The 25,249-nt window shown below is 41.1% G+C and overlaps 3 protein-coding genes across 3 annotated transcripts; all 3 read right to left on the reverse strand.

The window, feature by feature from the left end:
- Positions 1-1,645: 1,645 nt before the first annotated feature.
- LOC114439052 (dual specificity protein phosphatase 7-like) lies at positions 1,646-5,353 on the reverse strand. Its single transcript, XM_028410774.1, has 3 exons — positions 4,649-5,353; positions 3,663-4,091; positions 1,646-3,143 (listed from the first exon to the last, which is right to left on the reverse strand). The coding sequence occupies exons 1-3, from the start codon at positions 5,019-5,021 to the stop codon at positions 2,833-2,835; spliced, it is 1,113 nt and encodes a 370-aa protein (XP_028266575.1). The 5' UTR covers positions 5,022-5,353; the 3' UTR covers positions 1,646-2,832.
- Positions 5,354-9,418: 4,065 nt separating this feature from the next.
- On the reverse strand, positions 9,419-12,407 carry LOC114438714 (5-aminolevulinate synthase, nonspecific, mitochondrial-like). The gene is made up of 10 exons (XM_028410236.1): positions 12,352-12,407; positions 11,979-12,181; positions 11,680-11,895; positions 11,379-11,598; positions 11,099-11,283; positions 10,811-10,990; positions 10,519-10,683; positions 10,180-10,448; positions 9,686-9,848; positions 9,419-9,579 (listed from the first exon to the last, which is right to left on the reverse strand). Exons 1-10 carry the CDS (start codon positions 12,405-12,407, stop codon positions 9,419-9,421), a joined length of 1,818 nt encoding a protein of 605 aa, XP_028266037.1.
- Positions 12,408-14,588: 2,181 nt separating this feature from the next.
- Positions 14,589-20,371, reverse strand: spo11 (SPO11 initiator of meiotic double stranded breaks). Its single transcript, XM_028410483.1, has 13 exons — positions 20,259-20,371; positions 19,474-19,587; positions 18,659-18,747; positions 18,241-18,307; positions 18,042-18,150; positions 17,627-17,713; positions 17,160-17,196; positions 16,957-17,066; positions 16,759-16,858; positions 16,357-16,394; positions 15,915-15,991; positions 15,427-15,538; positions 14,589-14,708 (listed from the first exon to the last, which is right to left on the reverse strand). The coding sequence occupies exons 1-13, from the start codon at positions 20,369-20,371 to the stop codon at positions 14,589-14,591; spliced, it is 1,173 nt and encodes a 390-aa protein (XP_028266284.1).
- Positions 20,372-25,249: the final 4,878 nt, after the last annotated feature.

Genomic DNA, 25,249 nt, shown 5'->3' on the forward strand with positions numbered 1-25,249 from the left:
ATTTCCTACAGGATTTACATGAGCAACTTTGAAAAAGAGGATGTTTAGACCTCACACCTCACTTTAAAGCTGGCGGCGGAACATGAAATGATTTATAATTACAGGATGCAAAAGGGCTATTTTTATCTTTCAGGTGAGACATCAGCATAAAATAGTGCTGAATGGTAGCAGTATGGGGAGAAATAGAAAAGGGTACATGAAACAGAAGAAAACGTGTTTACACAGAAAGCAGGATGGATAAAACTCAGAAGTGATTGTAGTTTAATTGTTCAGCAATAATCTGTAATCTGTAGTAAAATACATTATAACAAACCCACAACTGACAGCAACAAAAGAGCAGGACATTTGAAGGTGTTTTAGTAAATCATTACAGCTCTGCTTATGCTGCAGAGGTACACTGCCAGCTACAGGTATGACCACTATGATTAATGGCTCTGACTCCATCATCCTCAGGCACTGTACTCCTATCTGTCATGCATTGCAGCCACCCATTGCCTTCGCCTTATCGTGGGTGTCTCTTCAGACCTAATCATAGGTTTTACCCTGCAGGTATGTGGCCTGCCAGGTTCAGTCATGCTGGAAAACCCATCATTCATCAGCTTATATTATCACAACTGCTAGGTGTTGCCAGGCAAGTCTGTACATATCTCTGTGCTGCTTCTGTGAAAGTTGGAAGGTTTTCTAGTTTTAGCTCGCTGCAGTATTTTCACTCATCTGTGTGCACCAAAGCTGAAAACAGTTTTAGTGCAGTGTTTAATTCATTAAATCCCAAAGAGCCAAAGGACTGTGAACGTGTGCTGCACACACATTAACTCCAGAATGTTTTCTCCTGATTTATAAAGCTTGGCATCCGTTCATAAAATAATTTCTTCAAGCGATGGGAATTCACTGCATCATCTTTCTGTCATCTGGCAAAGAACATATGAGTAAATCTCTCACACACATTAGTCAAGTGAGGGAGTGAGAGATAAAGCGAGAAAAACAAGGGACTATTTCCTCAACAACATTTTTGGAATAATGTCAAAACTAAAAAAAACTAGTAAAAAGGTATTTCGTTGGCTGTATAGTCCACTTTTATAGATATAATGATTGATTTTCTTCCTTGAATGGCAGCATGGGAACAGTAAACTTACAGCAGACAAAGGCCGTACCTCCGTATATGACAGCATGGTTTCGTTTCCTCTTTTTTTTCATGAACAAAAATAATTTATGGTTTTACAGGATATTGCATCTTTGCTAATAAATAATAAAACCATAATTTAACAACAAAAAATAGAGAGATATAATGCTTCGAGTGGCTATTGTGTAACACAGTTATTACATTTTTATCGCCCATCAAGTTGAAAAGAGCTGTCGGAAGTCTTGTATCTGTGGTAGAGTACATGCTGTGTCATCTTCCTCTTCCTTTAAGTGCTCTTTGAGTGACTGGTAGTGGGTGTGTCTGCTCTGTAGTTATTGACAGATCTGGCCCTGTCACTTGTCTTTGTGTCAGAAAAGCCTGTGGGAGACAGGAAGCTAGGCTTCAGAGCTGAAAAAAAAGAAGACATCTGACCACACCTCGAGCCTCGAGGCGGGGCAGCACAGAACAAAAGAAACGTGTCCTACAGCCTGCAAAAAGTCTAAAAATAAAGACAAACACATTGTGTTCAAGTAAAAATATACAATATATTTGTTGTATAAACTTGTACAGAATGTCTTGGACATTTAGCTTTACATACACTATATGAGGGTCCAAACAGGGTCATTTTCATATCCTTCGTGATTTCCAGAAAATGTCCCCCATAACAACCACATTTGTTATGTACATCTTTACATACAAACAAACAAACAGCCCTTGGGTGCACTTTAAGAGGCCATGATGAGACACAGACGCCTTGTATAAAAATCCCTGAAAAAGGTCTCTCTCTGTGAGGTAAGAACACATTAGTCAAACTCATTTCCTCTCATACATCATTTGTTCTGAGACTGGCAATAAAGAACAGCTAACCACCGATCAATCCTCCTGTAACCTTACAGGAAGAGTAGCTGCAGACGGAAGAGTGAAAAAAAAGATGGACATCCATTAGTTTATACACTGATTACTTACATATTTCTTCCTTTAAACCATGGCCACAGCCAGTCCTATACATTATACCCCAACACACAATTCACAATGGCTTGTTAAGGTATGGTCAAGGCCTCGATGACAACAGGCAATATGACCCAAAGAAATCCTTGGCTGAACATAATCACATGCAAATAATGCAGTTATAAGCAACAGAATGTACAGGAGCACTTCTGAAGGACTATATATTGAAACTTAGTTATTTCTGAGTTAAAATATAAATGCAGAAACTATTTCTTAAGTGAAGGTGTGAAAAATGCTTTCTGTGATTGCAGGAGAAAATAAACCGGACACAAATTTAAGGTCGGATCACTAGAGTAGCTTGTTTTCCCCTCAGAGTACCCAAAACAGCTCTGAACGGTCCCCAGAAAACATTTTCCCACCCTCAAGGCAATAATCGCAACAGAGTACATGAACATCCATTTAACAGCTGGTGAACACATGTCAAACAACAATCCTGGATTTAATAGAAAAGTTCTGAAATGTCCTGCTATTATGGCTGAACATGGCCGTTCATTTATGCCATGTATGTTGGACAGGAGTATCATCCTTGTGTTAGATATTAAGGCATTGAAAGTGGATATATAACAAAAGCATGTTCCATTCTTTTGGTGCAGAAATAATGTAGCTAACTTTCTGCTTGTGTCAGCTAATGAGGCATCTGACAGACTCAGAAAACCTTAGAGCCACAACAGGAAGCTAAAAAAAAAGAAGCTGTCTATCCATCCTCATGTGGACTCTAGTGTGTCCAGCTGAAAGACGTTGTGATTGGTCGGCGTGGTAAAGAAGAGCCGTTCCTCACTGGTAGAAAGGTTATCACAGGGACTGTGCAGCCCCAGCGTCCTCTCAAAGTCCAAGAGCTGACCCATGAAGTTGAAATTGGGTGAAATGTTGGACTTCTTCCTCTTGACAAAGTCATACGCGTCATTCAGAGAGAGGTTGAGCCTCTGCATCAGGTAGGCCACAGTGACCGTGACAGAGCGGCTAATGCCAGCCAGACAGTGGACCAGGATACCACACTGCTTTGATCGAGCCTCGTCTGTTAGAGAAAAAGTCACAGCTAAGGTCAGCAGAGATCGTAGGACATTTGTTATTGAAATCAAACTTTTGTGGCTCTTAGAAAATAAATCCTGAATAAGCACAAATAAGGACACAAGTACCCACGGCTGACACTTGAATTAGTTACAGACGACAACAAACAACAATCGACACTGCTGAGTGGAAACAGCTCTTCCTTCCTCATTCTATGTGTAAACCTCCTAAGAAACTAGTTCATCACAAACAACAGAGCAACCACCAGACAAACAAGTGGTTTCAGGTGCACTCATGATGAAAAGCACCAAATCAAAAGCAAAATTGAAACAAACTACTGTGCTGCCAAGAGGACAAGATACTGGTAGCTTTGAGGGTCAATGTGTTGGAGCTGTGATGAGGGTACAATGACACACCAATAACAATTAATGTCTTATTATTTGGGTGTAAATAAATACAAATTTACTGCTGCAAAATAAACAGACAAAAATGTCTTGCTCTGAGAAGTGCGTGTTTCTTTACTCACCTATGAACGATATCGCCTCTGGAAAGAACTGTGACAGGTTCTGACTCCAGTGGTCCGAAATGGGGATCTGCTTGTACCTGAAGTGGCCGTCATGCTCAAACATGTTGGGGAGGTTAGGTGTGACGTTCAGGATGTACTTGATGTTGTACTGGCCTAGCACATCTAGATTAGTGGAGTCTTTGGCACAGCCCAGGTAAAGGTAGGGCAGGATTTGGACGGGGAAGGTGGGCTGGTTGCTGGGGATGGGGCTCTCATCAGAATCTGTGGCACTGCCAGGCTCTCGGTCAGACTCGCCGTCGGAACAGTCTGAGCTGATCCTCAGATTTCCAAAACCAAGGACAGATGAGGGTGGAGAGGAGCTGGGACAGGAGCTGTCCACCAAGGTCTCGCAGTGCTCTGAGTATTCAGTGTGGAACTTTACAAATCCACCTGGATGAGAGCCAAAGTAGCACAAAAGTCAGGTTATTTTCTTTATGAATGAATAAATGTTTTTTTTTTTTTTTATCATGTTTTTAACAGTGAAAGCTGAGTGGGATGTAACCGCGGACCTCCCCAAAAAACACACACCATTCATGAAATGCATGCCTGTTCCTGCTAGAGCAAAACATGGCGCAGCCATTTTGGAATTTTAATTGAGAATCTCAGTAGTGACACAAAGTTTGTCAACAGCCTTCAAACCGCGAACCCACAACACAGGATGAACGTCAGCGCACTCCGTGTTTATAGCTACGACTCAATGACCAAAACAAACACACTTTGTACTTCATGTTTTTTTTTAAAGTTTAACACATTCGCACCGTCTAAACGTTGGCTCCAGTCTTCCCATTCAAAAAACACGTGTTGTAACTTTACAGTTTATAATAATGCTAAGCTGTGCGTAAAAGCTTAAATGCGCAAACACGGACAGTTTCGCGCATTGTTTTCAATCGTAATAAACATTTATAATGTTGTTCCTTAAGAGTACTCTGACAGCAAAAAGCACGTACCTTCCAGGTAAAAGGCATTACAGCCGTCTTCCCACAGTTTTTGAAGAAGCAGACCCAGAACCGAGGCTGGAGCTCCGCTGTCCTGCTGCCAGTCCGCGGAGCACTCATCGTACAGGACCACCGTGTCAGTCTTGCACCGTCGTATAAACTTCTCTTTATCCTCGTGGTTGGGGATTATAGTCCGGATGGGTATGTTACCCTTCTTGAACCTCCGGAGCATGAGCCCCGGGATGGCCAGGTTTATGGCGGTCTCTATGTGGGATGATTCATAAAGCTCATGTGAACGGCAGTCCAGCAGGAGCAGAGAAGTGCCTCCGGACTCTAACTCGTGTTGCAGCCATTCCACGCTTTTACTCGGCGTCACATTAGACATATCGGACTCAATATCATTACTACGCGAGAGCAGCAAACATTTACTACATAAATAAAACTACATTTCAGCTGGAGAAGAAGAAGAAAAAAGATGAGTTTTAAATGTTGCCCCGCCAGTGCATGGCGCTTCTGTGTGAGCGAAGAGATTTCCCTTCGTTCCTCCTCTCTCTTTCCATCAGTCTGATCTGTCCCAGCAGAGCGAAGGCTACACTTTGGATTTACGACACACACGTTGAAATCTGAACGTTTTATGGCCAATCATCTCTTCACAAACTTCGACTGCTCCACATCGTACCAGGGTCCTCCATGCGCATTCTGCTTTTACCATTCCGATGCATGCATGGGAGGGTTTTTTTTTTTTTTTTGAGTTGACAGTAGAGCAGAGGGAGGAGTTTTCTCCTTGTGATTTAAAGTCATAGCAGAAACAGACCAAAGTTTGGTGTCCGGAAGTCTCAATGAGAGGATTTTGTCAATCAATGGCCCAACATGCATGCAGGGTTTTGTTATAATATGGCAAATTTATACTGACTACGTGTTTGTGTATTCATTAATATTTTAATATCATTTTTTTATATTTTTTTTATAAAATTATCAAATTTAAAAAGTAACACTATTATCATGTATTGTGTCAATAATCCAGTACCTTTTCTATTTCTTTCTCTTCTCACTTAATACTTTATGATGATGATGATGATTCTTCTTATTATTATTATTGTATTATAGTTCAACAGTAATGCACTATAATGAGGAATGAACAATATTATCTGTATCAGATTACTTCAAATTAACTGCATAATTTGACACTGACTAACACTTTGTCACCAGTGTTGGCATCAAAAAAGTTGTCATTCCACGTAAAGAGGAACAACTGCTGTATGTGGTTGTGGTATGGAGGTTAAAGTGTCAGTAACTGGTAGTAAAGTTGTTCATTCTACCACAGCCAAAACCTGGCTCGATGTTCTACATAAATTGGCATTGACAAAAAGTTAACATCATGCATCTCTAACACTGATGCTGGTTGTTATCTGACAAGACACAGGAACTTCCTTAGAAAGAATGTGGCTTCTGCTGTCACGCAAATCATGTCAGAGGAGATGACAGACAAGAGCAGAGCGAGGCACTCTGTCCACGCCTGAAGAACAGTTTAAATTCTGAAAGAAAATAAACGTTAGGGTAGACAGCTTCACAGGAAAGGTGCTAAATACTTAGAATGTGGGAATATTCCACCCTGCTCACCTGCCGTCCTGCCTTTACCTCCTCCATCATCATCATCATCATCCTGCAGATTTCAACACACACAGGGAAAGGAGCCGTACATTCCATTTGAACTGGGAAATGTTCCTATAACACCCACACAAGTTGGAACTCAAGACGAAGGAAAACCAAAACAACTCCAAAAAGGTCCAACACATACAGCTTTCACTATTGTTGGTGCATGGAGGGCAGCTCCATGCACCAACAATAGTGAATCCTGTGGTAAAACACTGTTTATTCGCACTTCTATATGTTTGTATTTCATTAAATCAGATCTACACACAGCACTATCACACTCACATCTGTGGACACTTTGTATGTGCAAAGTAATGCGTAATGCATCATTATTAACTGGTATCACCAACAGTGGCACAACTGTGATGTTCCCAGCTTAATTCATAGCATTAAGAGACGTGAGAGACTCAGCAGCCATTAGATTCAAGAAATAACTCTTAGTATTAGTCTTATTCCACAGGATTACATGTGCAATGCACCGTTTACAGAGATATCACACCCTTCATGAACACAAATGATCCATATTGAGATGATAGAACCATCACCATCCTTCAGTCTCTCTTTTGTCAACAGGAAATGCATTTTGCTGCGCGATGTTTCACCATAGTATGGCGTTATCTTCCTTCATGCCAGTATTCATTATCAGATCAGACACACCCCTGAAACTGCTCTCTTCCTCAATTTTCATTTTATTTCTGAGAAATGAACTCCACATGTAGCCTGTGTTGCTGTGTGCTTGAGAAAGGAACCACAGCATTCTCATGGTTCACTACTGCTGCGTATAATAATGCAGGAGGATGGTGAATAAGGAGGGATGAGAGGGAGAGAGAGAGAGCTGTGTGCTGTGGGAATCTATCCATGCAGCTCATCCGTCTGCACACGTGAGTGGGGGAGACACAGATGTGCAGGGCATCAGGATTAACACAGAATGAGGAATAGAGCTAAACCTGCACACACACACACACACAAATGCTCTCAGCCATAAACTGATCAGACACACACACAACAACAACAAGAAGCGCCATATCATTAACACACTACACTGCACCACCATTTCAGCACCTGCACCTCAAAGACTCAAACACACACATGCACACACACACACACAGCCCATGGCCCCTCATGCCCACATGACTGCTGCTCAAGTTGAACTCCTTTCCAGGAAGTGTAGAGTTGTGGGACCTGCCCTCAGACTTTCAGTAATGAGGTACAGAGCAGCAGTACGTCTTCTCCTGCCAAGATTTACACGCTTCTCTGTGTATTGCTGATATTTATTTTTTTCTGTTAAAATTTCTGTTATTCTGTTGAGTCACACACGTGTAAAGGAATACAGTGACAGTTTTTCCTTAGAATAAATACCATCAAACATTGATGCTCTGAGCTACACAGACTTGCATGATAGTGGTGGTCACCTGACTGTTCCACTTCCACCAACACTGGGGTTAGATAACATGCTCCAAACGTGAGCGCATGGTAATTCTCTCACAGCATAGAGAGTCTCTGGTTTATAGAATCCCAGTTTTTTTTTTTGCATGTCAAGTGGTTCTCCAAGGGCTTTCACGCATACCCAGTGGAAACACGAACACACTCCTGTCATGTGCAGATGTACAGTGGGATGAATTCAGAGATGAGAGAGATGGGAGGAGGGCTTCCTCCTCATTGATGTTTCTCGGCATGTGGGAGTAGTAGGTATACATTAAACTAAATTTATTATCACATGGTGGTCATAGGAAGATTTGTATAGTCAATAAAATGAGAGGGATACATAACATATCTAGATAAATCATTTTGAAATAATACCTATAATCTGATTTTGCAAGCCTGCCACACTGACCCATGCTGTGGTGTACATGGAGGCATTTTGCTGCATGTTATTACAATCAGTGATCTCACATGCTATCTAGATAGGAAACACAATATCCTGTTTTCTGCTGATACCCTCTAGTGGTTGATCCGGAAAGCTGCTGCACCAGTTATGAGTCATCTGCAAAGGAGGGAGGGAGGGAGGAGGGAGGCGGTGATGTCACAGCCTCACAAGCAGGAGGCCCAGTGTGCCTCCATGAGGTGAAACCTTGAATGACATGAAGGGGATTTCATGAATGAAGAATCAGATGACCAACAAATCTGCCCTTAAGCTGATTACGCAGTACAGGATGGAGAATATTTGATATAACGCTGTCTTTTTTTGTGCTACAGGAGCATGTACATGTAATATGTAACATTGCTCTTTACACCTATTGAAGTTTATATATTGCAAAATACACAAAATACACAACACATCAGTGATTTAAGATGATGTGCATGTCCATAGTAACTGTGTCTCCGAGTGTGGATTGTTCAGTCTCATGGACTGTCTCACTGATTTGTTACAAAATGTGCACCAACCATAAATCACAATGCTACAAGTAGATATCAAACATGTATGAGTCAGATGGAAGAAGAAAAAAAATACATTATAAAAAGAGTCGTGCTATAAAAACCAGAGAACGGATTTTACATTAAAAAAAATGGTGCTTTTTATTTGGCTCAAGGATCGTCTGTGGTGACAGCTCACACAGTATAAAGAACGTCCTTTAAGGATGGTGTCCAAAAAAAAAGAACTTTGCTCACAAAATGGCATTTGAAAACTGTTTGATTAAACTTTGCCAAATAATATAAAACCTAATGAGCACTGGCAACATTAAACTAAACAAAATCTTTTTTTTTTTTTTGGATGAGGCTGGGCCCAAAATATTAGCTGTGGAGCCAACAGAGTGGACTGTGTGGTGCTGACTGTTACATATGGTGGCAGGACAGATGACATTTGCACATTTGTATATTCAAATGCTGAATATTAAAAAAAAGATGTTTCTGGAAAGCTTTGCAGAAACAGAAAATTAAACCACAACACTGCAACAGTCACATATAATGCCGTTTAAACTACAACTTAGTTCATTATAATTAATTAAACAATCTGTATTTAAGATAACTTTATTAATCCTCATAGAGAAATATAGTAAAATAACTGTTTAGCTTTAGGCTTAAATTAAACACATGTTACACATATATGAAAAAGATTTGACTTCCACCCAAATCAATGAACCATTCACCCACACAGAGCATTTTACATGTAGATATGTTTAATTAATGTCAGGCCACTGCTGAAATCATGTGACTGAGGCCTATAAAGTAAGACCGCTCTCTCTCACTCATCAGCTCAAAGTGCAGGGGCTGCTGGCAGAAGGTGCACTCTACTGAGGAGTGAGGCCTCAGATCCAAACCCACCTCCTTCCATGTCTTCACCAGCTGATCTGCGGAGACAAAACGCCACAGTAGTTTAAGAACGGACATTTGGCTGGTTATGGTGATAAAAACAAAATTGTGTGTGTCAACACACTTGATATCAAGTGGACATACCAACAAAGTGATACATCATCTGAGGAGTGTGGTGTGGTGTGGGTGCGATGCGCAGCAGCTCCTCTCCCTTCGCCACAGTGGGGTAGTTGATTGCCTGGACGTAAACATCGTAACGAGACATCATGATGTCACAGATCGCAGTGTTCTTCTCTGCATCCGACACCTGCCAAACATACACTCTGTATAAGCCTGAGTCACACTTCAAAATGTCTGACACCATGTCTGCAGAGAGAGTCCTCGCTGTAGTTTGACAGCTTTTGTGTTAATACAGCTGTCTGCACTGGCGTGTGTATTTTTAGCCTTCTTTTTTCAGTGTTTGTTTGTGTAACTACAGTCATTGTTTGTGAATACATAAAACTTGAACCTCAACATCTATGTACAGAGCTTCAGCATTGTTTTAGCAGTGAATGCTAGAAGGACACGGTGGTTAGGCATAATACTCATTAGATACCCCCTGCCTCTGCATCATTTGTCTGAATGAGTTATTAATTTACTCGAACAGGTATGATGTGACTTGGGCAGTGGACCACTGGAAGACCAGAATCCATCAGCATCTGTCGGAGCAGCTGGACGCTCCTCTGATGTTTCCTCCTCAGCATCTGGCCCTCCTCACTCTTCAGGATCTTGATGGACTCCTTGGCCCCCGCCAGCAGCATAGGGGGCAGGGAAGTAGTGAATATGAAGCCCGCAGCGTAGGAACGCACCGTGTCCACCAGGGTGCTGGTGCTGGCGATGTAGCCGCCCACACAGCCAAATGCCTTGCCTGAAAATGAAACCCATATGAGGTCATGCTGTATGTTTGTGAAAGATTTGCTGTCTTTAGTGAGGCTTACCAAGGGTACCAGAGATGATATCCATTTTGTTCATGACTCGATCCCTTTCTCCAATCCCTCCTCCTCTGGGCCCGTACAGGCCAACAGCATGTACCTCATCCACAAATGTAATGGCACCAAACTTATGGGCAATGTCACACATCTCCTCAAGTGGGCAAACAGCTCCTGCAGAGGGCACAGCATCAAAAATAAAGTATATTTCAATTTGATTCCTTGCATTCATTTAAACATGCAACAATGCATGCATCTTTTAAACAGCCATATTGAATAAGTGAGAGAGCTGTGCACTCACCATCCATGGAATGCACTGTCTCAAAGGCAACAATCTTTGGAGTGGAGGGGTCAGATTTCTCTAGCAGCTCCTTCAGGTGGTTGACGTCATTATGACGGAAGATAAACTTCTTGACCCCACTGTTTCTTATTCCCTGAATCATCGAGGCATGGTTGCCAGCGTCTGAGTAGATTTCACAACCTGGCAGAATAAACAAAGGAGAAGGACTGTACATTTCACTCTATATCAGAAAATGTGTGAACAAATACTTTTTTCATTATTCAAATTTAGGTCACTGAATTGAAGTACCTGGCAGCATTTTTGACAGCGTAAACAAAGTAGAGTCATTGGCTACAAAGCAGGAAGTGAACAGCAGAGCTGCATCCTTGCCATGCAGGTCGGCCAGTTCATATTCAAGCTCCACGTGAAATTTGCTTGTCCCCGAGATGTTTCGTGTGCCTCCTGCACCAGCACCATGCTTCTTTACAGTTTCACTAAAATGAAATATAGTTTATTATCCTAAAACTTTTTCTTCTTCTTCTTTTTTGTTATCGTGACTAACTAGGAATATTAGTGACTATCAACTCACATGATAGCCTGAGTGACTCTGGGGTGACGGCTCATGCCGAGGTAGTCATTGCTGCACCACACAGACACGTTTCTGTGTGCATGAAGAGACTCTGAGTAGCTGTCAGCCATGGGGAACGTAGAGGCGCAGCGGTTCACTGTCTTAAAAACCCTGTATGTGTGGTCTGCTTTTTTGTTTTCGATCTTCTTTTCAAAAAAATGGTCATACTGGAAGGAAGCCACTGAGAAGGAAGAAAAAGTTTCAAAGCATCATGATTATACTTTATAAAAAATTAGTGCTGACAAGATTTAATTAGACTTACCTTCGGAAAGATTATCCTTTAGCAGGTGAGATGTTTTTAAAGGCCTGGAAAGATGTTTTGGTACTCCTGTGTGGTAAGAGCTCACCTGGACGTCCTCTTGCAGCTCCATCATGGCCTCTTTTACTACCATGTTGTTTTTCTGCACCATCTCTGCAGCCAGGAAAGGACACTTATATCCCACAGCCTGTTCGGCAGGTGATGTAGTATTTTTTGGATCTACACAAAACAGAAACCTCATCGTAATCTCAATCAGTTCAGAAAACGTCATCTAAAACTGAATATTTACTCTTACAACTGACCGTGATTTATTAGGTTTCCTTGGGCCGCATTTGAAGAAGACAGCGCTCTGGTTAGATGTGTGGGGATCAGGTCCATCATCACAGGGCACTTCTGAGCATAGTTAAATCTTGACGACTTTCCTGCCAGGTGGAGAAAAACACTGGGCACAACAGTCAGGAAGGGGCAGCGGCGGATCACAATTTCCATATGAGATAGTCTTGACCTAAATGGGAAGGGAAAAAAAAAGGTTTTCAAGGCAAGCAGCAAGAGAGCAGACATCTATTATGTTTATCTCATCAAAGGCAAATACTCAGAAAGCTTCTGGCTACTAAAAATAGGGCTTCACCACCATTCAGAAATGCTGCTTTTATCTACCTCTCTCTTTTTCTTCACCTGAATGTGTCCCAGTCCACTTTGATGTAGCAGATGAAAAACGCCTTACGAAACATGACTGACTCCACACAAATCTGTGATCACTCAGAGCAGAGAGGAAGTTATGTTCACAGCCCGGGAGACAAGTTTCATTCACTCAGCTCTGTAGTCAGCTGTCCCTGACAAATGGAAAAGGGAGGGCCTCTCAAGGACCGATCCTACTACAAGGTCTAATACAAGACAGGAGAGACCATCTGGCTGCTGTTCAGATGTAACAGATAACATAGCTGTGTCAGTCTGAGCCCTCAGATCTCTAGATGTTACATTATCATCATTCAAATGACAAACACAACACAGTTTTACTTTAGAAGCTTACATTATTGTACCTTGTATACAGAAACAATTTTTTTTTTTACCAAAATGTTTTATCAGATTTAAATCAGGGCTTTATTCATATAACAATCACTTTGCTCTCCTGCAGTTCTTCACTAGGAGACATTTCTCAACTTTTTACAAATGTTAAGGTAAAACGTTGCTTGTTATACTGTGTGATATCAATCAAGTGCAAATGAAATGTTGTCAGTCACTCAGGTAAAGTGTAGACTATATAGTATATTTGCATAACAATGATTTGTACAATGGCTAAACAATGACAACAGTTCAATCATGAGAGACTCAGCAAACTGAATGAGAAAGATTTATTGTGTACGAATTTATAAATGTGCATTGGCGTCCTAGACCCCGTCGTGGAGACCACGTCCGAAAGGAGGGAGAAAACGCAGGAGTGACCGCGGATCAGAAAACCCCCCCCGGGATCTAGACCTGGTGGTGGTGGAGAGCTGAAGGGCAGGAGATAGGAGGTCTGAACTGGCGTTAGCCTGGTGGTGCATGGGGTGGAGGAGCGTTGCCGGGTTCGATCAGAAGACAGCTGGAGAGGAGATGGAGACATTTAAATTTCGTGCTAAGCTGTGATTGGGCGGGAGAGGGACAGAAGGTGACAGCTGATTGGTGAGGGAGGTGCTCTCTATTAAGCACCTGACTAAGAGAGCAGAAGAGAGGGGGAGCAGAGGAGTGAGGAACAGAAGGAAATTAGGAAGCGGATAGGGATGAAGTGAATGATGGGAAAGAGTCTTCCTGATTGAACTTACGCTGAGAGCTACATTTCTTAAGGGGCCCAAAAATATTGGCAGTGGTAGTTTCTGGTTTGTGTGAAAACAAATCTGTTATTTTGTATAAATTAATTTAGGCTTTAGGAGATTGCAGTCTCCCTCCACCTGTATCTCTCTAGTAACAGATGATTGTGTAAAGTTTGCGGGATGTATGTCACAGCTGGAGCATTTGCAGCATCTGTGCAGGCAGGGTATTTGTGTAGGGCAACACAGGCCTTGACTATATCCCCGACCATATAAGGTCAACACTTTATCGGCCAGCCAAGACTCTTCCATCCTTGCTGCCAAGTGTTTAGTGTTTTCCATCGATAGCCCCAACACAACTGGGAAACTCCCACCGCCTCCAAAAGTTTATGCTGTATCCATCCTTTCAGTTCAATCCCAGCAGATGGAGCTGTTGCATTTCTCCTATATGACTCCTGACCCTTTTAAGACCAAAGTTTTTATTTCCACAAGAGATTTTTTCCCTTTTAATATATTAATTTAAGCATTTAAACAATTGTTTTATCAGAAATTAGATGTTGCTTCACAAGTAAATGGATAAACTAAGAATGCATTAAAAATAAAAAAAGACATACCCCTAATAAATATACTGCCTTTTATTTTAAACCAGCTGCCTTGCATGATATGAAACTTTAATAGTTAACTGCTCACTATAAAATACTGTACACACTGTCAGAGATAATAAATTCTGAAGAACAGATTACAAAGTTAGCAGCAGTGTGCTCCTTTAAATCCTTGTTGATCAATAAACCACATCTTCACAGACATAATGCATGCACACTTGAATCAGCCTGCAAGGTACTGATGGAAAAATTCAATTGTAGACCAAAGAAATGAATCTGACTCAATCTAAAAATTACCTAAAGGTAAATAAAGGACACACATGCTCTGATTTTTCAATTGGATTTAATATGATTAAATATTGAACAGCTACATAAAACACATACATAGTGGTTGATAAATATCCAATAACTACAACCCAAAGTAACTTAAATCCAGATTATGTGAAGCCTTATCTTAGCTCTTTCATTTTGAAACCAACTTAAGCTGTTGAGTAGTCAGTGCCACTGAGAGGCAGCATTGTGCTCAAATCCAGCCTCCATAGCGCAGCTTATTGGGCAGGTAGATGCTGGTGAGGAAGTCCGGAGCTATGGCTGCCAGGGACTGTATTTCAGCCTTTAACTTACTCTGCTGCATCAGTTCCAACTGCGACAAGAGCATTTTAAGGGAAATATGAAAAAAAGTCATTCGTTCATTTTTTACACACAGCAACCCATATTGACAGAAAAACGCCGACTTGTTGACTTTTTTTGCAGATTTATTAAAAAAAGTGAAATATCACATGGGCCGAAGTATTTAGACCCTTGGCTGTGACGCTCATATATTGAACTCAGGTGCTGTCTGTTTCTTCTGATCATCCTTGAGATGGGTCTACACCTTCTTTTGAGTCCAGCTGTGTTTGATTATATGGATTGGACTTGATTAGAAAAGCCACACACCTGTCTATATAAGACCTTACGGCTCACAATGCATGTTAGAGCAAATGAGGATCACGAGGTCATGATAAATGATTTTAGCAAATGGCTGCAATATAACAAAGAGTGAAAGGGGGGGTCTAAATACTTTCTGTACTGTATTCCTGTGTCTGAACTTGAGCAAAATGTTAAAACAGTGTAAAACATTTTTTAATTAAAAATGAGGGTGCAGATCAACAGTTTGCATGCAGGCTTGCATGAGCTGAGTGTAGTTATTATTCTAGGCTAATTTATCCCTCAAAATACTTGCTAAAGCCTTAAACATTCAGTCATTGTTTAGATCAAGTCAAGTGTTCTTGAATGCTTCAGTAGGACAAATTCCAAATCACCCACTAATTTGAAAATGATGTCAAAAAAGTATCCTTTTAATACTGTTTGTTTTCACTCACCTCTTTCTGCCAATCTGTTTGGCTGGTTATATATGGCCGCTTGAGGAGGCTGCAGAGTTTGTTTTCATCTCTCCTGGTGAGTGGGATCAGTGCTTCTTCAGGAACTCGCAGCCTAAAAAAATACAATTTAAATTTTATTACAAAATGTCAGCACAGAGCAAGAGATTTCTCTTGGTGCATATAATAATCCCTGCAGAATGTTCTATCCTATTTCTAACAGACTCCCATTGAGGAGCTATGTATATGTTTAGAGGAAAAACTGTACAGACTACAATTAAATGTATGTCACAAAACCCCTCAAGCCTATATTGGTTCAAGGGGATGTATACTTAAAACTCAATATGTTCTCTGATGCAGTTCCTTATAAGGAAAAAAAAGTGAGGGCGACAGCAACAGAAACCAAAACAAACAACCTAAATGTCCCCAGAATATAATCCCAATTAGAGGCAGGAGGAGGAAGTAGGAAGTAGCGAATACTGAGTCCAAACCTCTGGAGGTCAGAGGGGAGGAGGCCTAGCCACATAACGCTGGGGACGGTCAGACTGTGGGCCTCAAACGACATTGCCTGTGGAAAAACCCACACACAACACACACACACCCAGTGACACACACACAACAGTCTCAAATAAACACACAGATAATCAGCACTGTACCTTCATAATGTGGTTATACCCAACACATGTTCACAATGAAGTTAATGAACTCAGGGATGATTACATAAACATGGCACAGACCGAGAAAAATGCTGCCATACAATCACTTACATTTTCACTCCATATCCTGTCAGCTTAAATATTCTGAGATACGTGATTGGTCCTGTATTTTTTTCACTTCAAGAGGGGCATAATTACATAGTGCAAACAGAAAGACACTGAACAGGCCACATTGGATAATGGAGAGGACAAGAATAACTGGCATGGCAGGACTCACCACTGATCCGTACTTGTAGATACACATGATCTCAATGCCTGGGAAAATCAGAGGGAGAGACAGAGACACGCTGCAATCACTGACATACCAGACCAATTATCTTCTAAGATGTGTAGCAGATCTTTGAACAAAGTAAAGCATTACATATGTGTCTCGCCATGCAATGGGAAAAGGGTTAGAGGTATGGAGACTAAATTGAAACTGAGCCATCACGCCAACGGGAATAGCACCCAGACTAGGCACCATGACGCACTGGACAGGTGCTAACATATGCTGGTTTAGGGGGATTTGCAAGCCAGCTGTGTGTGCATGTGTAAATGATGAAAAGAGAGTCAGTGTTGTTAAATGTGTGGAACTATGCAAAGTATGTTACTAGCTTGCATTGAGAGAGATGATTCTTACCGTGAGGGTCAGCATCCACTAAAGCGAAGATGGGGATGTGCAGCGTGTCCCACAGTTTCCTCACCATCAGCCTGCTGTTCACATCGGGCACGCCTTTACCCTGATTTACACAAACACACATTATACTGCATTGCTCTCAAAGATGATTAATTTCATTACAATTACAATGAAAAAGTAGCGGCAGAAAAGGCAACACACTGTGATCATGATGCAAGGGAAGAACCTTGTGCAAAAGTCATCATCCAGCAGTCTCTGAAACGTTGCATCCTTCTCAACTATCAAGACAAACTTTGCAGATGATACAATATCTGAACCTAGTGAAGGAAACAGCAGTAAGACAGAAAGACATATATGTGGCACACAATTACCCAGAGTGGCATGTGCAAATTCTCAAAGGATACTTCTTATCCCAGCAATATGTGATGAAACTGGAACTGCCTGAAAGCAAAACAAGGCCACAGACACTGGATGAGTTACTTAAAACAATACAGTACAACTCTAAATGACACCGTGGAGCTTATCACGAACCTGTGTGCACACATTATCTGATATATACTTGTGCAAAGAAACCATACAGCAAGTCTGTGGCAGTAACAGAAATGTATTGTAATAAAATCACATATCTGATGCACTCAGAGAGCAGTGTATATGTCTGAACCTGACATAAAGCACCTCTGGGCAAATTCATGAATTATGACACAGAGGCAGAGCTACATAAATAAAAAGAACTTGACAAAATGCTGTAGCTCAGACTTATAGTTACATTTGTGAGGGGGTATGCTGCAACCCGCTGACTTAAAACTATAAATCCAGTTATAGCTGATGTTATGTTTCTCGGTGCAGTAAAATGAATATGTTTTTTTCTTACAGCAGAGCTGGATTGACAGTCAATCCTTGTGCCATCCTCCTCCAAATAACAGAGATCACCTGAGATTAATCCCTTTGACGTTGCCAGCTGCTCACAAAAAAGTTACACACAAACAGCTCATATAAACACGCAGATACATGCACACATGTTTCTGACAATGCCCCTTTGAATTCAACTTTAATTCTATTACTGTTTGATCAGAAGAACCGTATTTTTTTTCCCACAGGTGTTTCCTGAGCTACGAAGGCGGACAAAAAGAAAACACCACACTAAACTAACGGATATCATCTGTGGGGCCTGATCTAATATTCAAAGGAATTTTGCTACAAGCTTTTAATATCAGAGCTCTGGGTTTTCTGCCATACTATCAATCATGTAAACCATCTTTCATATCAACATGAACATGCACATTTACCACATGTAGTGATCTGCGAGGAACCTTCAGCATGCAGGAGATGTCATCCACTATATTATCAACAGTTGTCTGTGAACGGAACAGCTGTGTGTTGTTGTAATAAATGTCTCTGTGGAAACAAAGCTTGATGTGAGAACATTTTAGGAATTCAGTTAAACCAACATTTTATTTGGCTTTGCGATATTGCATTAATGACGACCTTTTCGTAGCATACGAGTTGCTCTGCACAAGTCTGTAGATGACTGAGAGAATCTTGAGAATTTGAGCTTTCAACAGAAAAAAAAAGATAAGAATCAATTTTCTTAATAAACATGTCTATCATGAGTGATATATCACATTTTTTAAACACTGGAGAATGACCAAAAAACATATTCTATGTCCATGTGGTAAACCGATGCTTAAAGGCCTCTTTCAACAACTTTTGCCAATTTGTCACCTAAAATTAAGCCTGACTTTTACTGCCGTTTCTGCAGTTTATGCATATGTTCACAATGAATATAAATGAAAGCCACATGAAATACAATAAAGGTTTTTTGACTAAAAGGAATGCTGGGTTGTCAAGAACAGAACAGCTGCACATGAAGGAAAAATATGAAAACTGATGTGTATCTTCTTACCAAATTTAGTGACAGATACAGGACTGTCACTCCTGATGGTGGTAACAGAATGTCTTGAACTCATCTGAAGCCCGATGGCACTTTCAAAACTTCAGAGGGATGTAATGACATGTATGGACATTCATGTGGAAAACAAAACAGGAAAAAGCTATTAAAGAAAACTACATTTGCTGCTGGGGCTTTTTTAAAAATCAGATCCCACCTGCAACCTATCTAAAATTCCCCACAGCCCGAGGGATACCTGTGAGAAAGCTCCTCACCTTCCTCCTTCATCTTTGCAACCTATTGGCGCACATTCTACCATTTGAAAGAGTTGAGCCAGAATGTGTTTTAAGCTGTGGCAAGGTTTGATTTAAAAGAAACCCAGACAGCTTTGTTGTCAGCATTACTTCTCAACATCCTAGTCACATTAAAGCTCTTTACAAATTTGTATTTGTAGATGGAGTGCTTTTCAATTCTTTATCACCTTGTGATCTTTAACACAGCAGGAAGGTATTCAAGCTTTAATCTATCTGATCAAATGCTAAAAGCTTTATTTATTTCTACCCCCTGGTTTTCCCAGCAGTCTTCTTAGACATCTTTTTATATAATTGGAGAGAGATGAAGTATGTATTTCCTCTTTAAAGAAATTAAACAGCAATCTAATCATCTTGTGTGGTCTGACCTCCCAAAGAAAACTGTGTAGGAAAATGTTTATTTCTTTACAGAACAGACTGCTTGTGTTTATTTCTGACAGGTCAAGCAGTTTACATAGATCCCACACAGCCTGTGTGTAAAATGTCAGGGTGAGAAGAAAAACTTTAAGACAAGTTTACCTGATGTTGGCCCAGCTGGATCTGTTGGGTATCTCCAGGACAGGGGCCTCATCTTTGGACAGATTGGTCACTATTCGTAGGACTACACTTTCAATGCGGGACAAAATCTCCCTGCTGAAAATATAAAAACAACAAGGATGACACACAACAGCTGAAAGAAGAGAATTTACCTGAAAACAAGACGCTGTTTTTCCTTCTTTTTTTGGTGGTTAAAACTGATTGCTAAAATATCACCTTGCACCTTATTGAACAAAAAAATAACACATTAATGTTAATCCAGTTTAACCACAACTTCAAACTAAAACAGAAAGTATTTTTTTCAATAATCTAAAATATTTGTGTCCTCAAGTCGACCGCTGTTTGACATCTCCATCTAGTGCTGTACTGAAAAAGCACAGGTATAAATAACTAAATAACAAAATAAATAATAGCCGAGTTACATAACCTGCTTTGGTTTCAAGGTCTACTGTGTCTGTTCATGCACTTTTAAGAAGCCTAAGTGGGTATTTGTATTAGTACTTTAACACTGTTTTTCCTGCTGTAACATATCAGAATATCCACAGGAAGATTAGCAGTTAGCAACGCTAGCATGACGCCATGAATTTATTCAGAATAACCAGGATAAACTGTAAGTAATGTCTGGTTAAACTCTGCTTAAGTAAGTCTGTCATTAATCACTGTGACTGAAATACCTTTGAGGTCAACCGTATTGCTGCTCCAGACAACCGCACATCTTAACCTGTTAACATGCTAACCTAGCTTAACAGCAGAAGCTAATCACTCACTGGCTGATTTCTTCTTCAGCACGCTGGATGTCTGTCTGTACTCCAACATCGCTTAACAGCTGAGCACGAAGCTTGTCAATTTCATGAAACATGTTTTCTACATTTGATGACATTATGTTATCTATTAATAAACATATTATTTACCGAAGCAATATTCCCGCGTAAGGATTTAACTTTTCTCGCGAGACGTAAGATTACGTGCTAGACGTGAGCGTAATATCACAGATCTCGCGAGACTTGCCTTCTAAGGTAATCGGAAATAGGTGCTGAACAGATCAATACTTTTACCCATAAAGTGAGTTCAACATATTAAGTAGTAAAGAATTAGTTGTATGAATGTAGCCTATTTCTTAAGTAATGAATTGAATATGATGGTTTAACCTACTGCACACATGTTTTGTTGTGGCATGTGATACTTTGTATAAAATATGTTATAATGTGTTTTATAGGTATAAAATAAAGCTTGAAAATATCTGCAAGAAGCCACTACTGTTACTCTTCAAACTAAAGACCAGTGCACATTTGCAAGCTGTGTCCATTAATAAGATCCGGGAATGTGTGTGGGCCTGTTAGCACCTCATTGGTGAAAGGTAGTAGGCCTATGCTGGTGGTGTTTAGAAAAATCCCCAGTAACACCCTCTGTGGCACTCAGTAATGAGACCCCACTATCTGAACTTGCTGCTACTTGTTGCTACTTGTCCACAGGTGTGTCTACTGTATGTGTGTGTTTCTGTTGGCGTGTGGTGGTTTCAGTAAAGGGTGTGTGGGGGTTTAATTGGCTGTGGTTGAAGTCTGTGAGAAACTAAATATATATTGTTTCTGTTAGCCATGTGGAAGTAGTTTTTAAAAATATAATTTAGATGGTGTTTGTGTGTAATGACTGAACTAGCCAAAATGTGTTTTGCTTTGTTTTTAAGAGATGCTGTAAATTTTGTATTCTTTCGTTTGCAGCTTAGTTTCTTGTATCAGACAGGTATCAGACTATTTACAGCTGTTTTAAGCTGCAAATTATATTAGGTTAGCTTGACACAGAGGAAATTGCACATACTGCTTCAATAACAACCTTTTTTTCAGTCCTGTTTCTGTCTCTATGTTACACCAGGTCGTGCTTTTCTTCATTGTTAAAACAGAAATGTGCTGAGATTCTATAACTATTAGGTCATCCAGAGTCCCCACCTTTTAGAACTGCTGGCAGGCATGCTGTGTGTGTTTGCAGAGGCTCTGTGGTCTTTTCTTCGCAGTGTGAAGGCCTGGTCAGAGTGTGTGGGAGCCAGGATCTAAAGAGAAGAGGTCCATGCCCCTGACCTGACCCTGAATATTTCCTAATGTGCAGCTTTACCAAAGGGTCCCCCTTTCCCCTGAGTGGATTTGACAGGCTGCTTCCGTAGTAATGGCTCTTAAATTCTGAGTAATTGCTATCTCTTTAGTGATGAGGTACAACCCCTCACCCAAGCTGAAAAAAATCTTAATATGTGGAAGACCACAGTTTGCTGGGGTCCTTTTTCTTCTAGTCCAGAAAGCCTGAGACCCCTGCTGTTCCTTTGGACCAAGAGAGATTTGTGTCGAGTGTGAGGCCCTAACCTGAGGAGACAGAGTGCAACGAGTCATGTGCTTGTCTCGGGATGAGTGTTTGTGCTGGGCAGGAGGGAGGGGGACATGGGGGAAGTAGGGGGTTGTGGGGTCAGAGGAAAGAAAGGGGGGGCACCCACTGCAGGTGAGGGGGATTAGCTGCAGCTAGAGGCCCAAAGAAACTAAATACAGATCTGTCAACCTAATCCTCACAAATAGAAAACAGAGCTGCCCTCCCTTCACAATCCACATAGTTCAGCACATCCACCTCCTGCTCCTCTGCCCCCCCACTTTTCCACCTCAGGCTCTCCTGCTCCTCTGTTTCTCATCAGCTTTTTGGCCAGTCTGGCTATGCCGCCGAACTCTCTAATGGCTCCTCAGATCAGCATCCTCTAAAGAGGAGCTGACTGATCACCCAGGGTCCTCTCTGATTGACAGTCCAGCTTAGCCTCACGGAGTGATGAGAGCAAGAGTCAAAGGGGCAAGGCCTCTTGCTGCACAGACAGGAATCTTAATGGGACCTCTGCCTAGAGCTGCACAAAACTGGGTAGACCTTTATCAGGCCCACACACCTTAGTAATGGATGCTGATAAGTATGTGGCAAGGCAAGGAGACCTGCTTAGTGTTAGGCTTAGACTCTGTGCTGATGATACAAGTGACAGAGTGCCTGAGTGATAGCATCCTGCAGTGGATAAGCTACTAAGCTAGGCATTATAGAAAGCTTACCTAAAACGATATCTGTGACCATCAGTGACACGACCTATAACTGATGGGTCTGGCTGGACTGCTGAGAGCTATAAATCAGATCCAAGCTACGTTGGTGTTCCCAAGTGCCATATCCGGTTGCAGGAAAACACAGGGGCTGACAGGACATACCAAATACAGGCGAAAGTAGGTAGTGAGTGATGGCAAGGAGAGCTGCAAGGTGCAGCATTTTACAGGAGATAACAGAGTATTCCTCTGCAGAATGTTTCTGTGGGTCCTGTCAGATAACTAGACTGCTATCATAGAAATGCAATAATTGCATGCATTGTAAAGATTATAACACATAGTACACAGAAATAATCTACAAGGACCATGTAGGCAGTGTATATGATGTTATAGTGGGGATTGACTCATTCAGAGCCAACAGTTTTTGGATTTTGCTTGTTGGCTTAATTTCTCAGATGCTGCTTGGTTTCTTGTATTCTTTCTTGTATTTAGTAATAAAAATAATAATATTTGTTATTCCTCCTTATTCCTCGCATACCCCCGTACTGTATCACCTCTTCTTTGATATATTTTTTAAACTATACTAGACCAAATTTTTGAAAATTACATCAAACCAAAAACTTAGATGGGCTTTATACAAAGTGAAATATTTTAAAGCTGTTTCATATACCCACCCCCTTTTCTTTTGCCTGTCTCACAGCTGTGTCTCATATGTTCATGAGGCCCCTGAAGTGTGAGACACCAGAAAGGGGAACATTTGCAATAGCTCAGCTCCACCTGGTTAGGCTGTTTTAACAGGCCGCTAGTTTGTGCAGGACATACAGTGAGGTTACGCCAAAAAACATGGTCATGGACAGACAGACAGGGAGGGGGAACAGAAAAAAATGTGTCTCCACCCTCATGTGTCCTTGCACCCCCGACCCCACACTGCTTCATTTGAGGGTCAGTTTACCCTGAAAAAAAAAAGTTTGACTGTATCATCAGTGGGTGTGCTTGGTCAGGCCCCCCTCCTTTGCTGAACCTCATCCGCCTCCCTACATCCACAGGTCTTCAAAGGACTGCTGCCTGCTGCTCTCTGAGGCAACACATGAAATAAATATTAATCTGACCTCTGACTGCAGGCTTTGAGCTCCTAACTGGAGTTAACCAAGCAGACAGAAACACACCGCAGATAAAAAAGAAAGTAAGACAGAGCAACAGTATTTAGAGGTGAAAATGTAACCAGGTTTGTTTCACTGCAGCACTGTGTGGTCTTCTCTGGAGCTTGGTATCATGCTCCAACCTGTTACAATGTAGTGCAGAGATGTGTATTTGCTCAGATTGTCTTAGATCATAGTCAGAAGAGCGTATGTGTGTGTGTGTGTGTGTGTGCACTTAAAATGCTCCAGGCCAAACGCTGAGTTTGAGCTAAATGAAATTCCCAAACAGAAACAACTGACAATAATAATGTGAGATTCAGATTCAGACAGCTTTATTTATTCCCAATGGGCAATTCCTTTAGCTTACCAACAACCTGTTACAATATGTTCTTCTCAAGGGCATGTTACATTGTTGTCCTGAAGACATTAAAGAACATTCAAGTTGAAGGAATGTGATTTGGTTCACAGTTTTTGTCCTTCACAGACAACTTGGCAGATCCACAGATAAAAGAAGCAGTTACAAGACTTTAAATAGTAGTTTGATAGTTTGATAAAAGTTGCAAGGTATTACAGAGAAAAAAAAGATTTGAGCTTCCACATTAGGTATCTTTGTGTGCATCAAATAAATCAAACACATTCCAAAGACACTTGTTTGTTGGAGTGTAAAGTTTTGTTTTGATTAATCCTGGCTTTTTGTGTATGTCCTGAATCTGCCTAAAAAAAGTGATTAAATCATTCGTTTTTAAGACAGTGATATCCAAGAAGGTGTCATCATACCATTCCACAAAAGAGATCCTGTGAGTACAGTGAAACATTAAGACATCTTACATTTGTTTCGTCGTGTATGGAGAGCTTTTAATTTGACTTTGTCTATTTTGTTCATCCTAGATAAAATATTTTATAATTATTTAATTTAATTTTACTTTTTATTTTTCTTTCTCTATACATGTGTGTCATCGACAGCAGGTTGAACCACTGTTTGTTCTGCCTTTCTGCTTTAGTTCCCCTTGTCAAAGGCCCCTCAGTGCAGCTCACCCAGCCTGGCCTCAGCCTGTGCCCGCTGTTTACTGGGACTGTCACCAGTCCCATGGAGGCCCAAACAAAGGGGGGTCTGTTCTTATTGTCCTGTCCAGGATTGTCAGCCCCTCTCTGGGCACAAACTGAGCGGAGGGCTGGGGGTTGTTAGAGGAACACTTGGGGGGATTTGACCTCGCCAACCTTATAGCAAGGGTAAGCGAGCGAGTGAATGAGACAAGAGGGAAAAGAAAGTGAGAAAGAGAGGAAGATGTATAACCAAGAGCCTTTCATGTGCCCTGTCGGAAACTGCTGTAATATAAACACCTGCAGCCATTAGCTGATTCTATCTGAGGCACCGGAAAGAAGTGTTTATATGTTACAGGCTACTACTAAAAGCAAATAGAGGATTAGATATACAGAATGAGTAAAGGCAGGCGATGTAAGCTTTCATGCTTTAAGCCATGTTGAATTGCCATAGGAAAAAGAGGGGTGGAACGCCTTTGAAGACAAGAACAACCACATTAAATGGGCAGGAAGGTGAGCTAAGTGTACAAG

This window comes from Parambassis ranga, chromosome 7 (genome assembly GCF_900634625.1).
Source record: "Parambassis ranga chromosome 7, fParRan2.1, whole genome shotgun sequence".
In the NCBI taxonomy this organism is placed as follows: domain Eukaryota; kingdom Metazoa; phylum Chordata; class Actinopteri; family Ambassidae; genus Parambassis; species Parambassis ranga.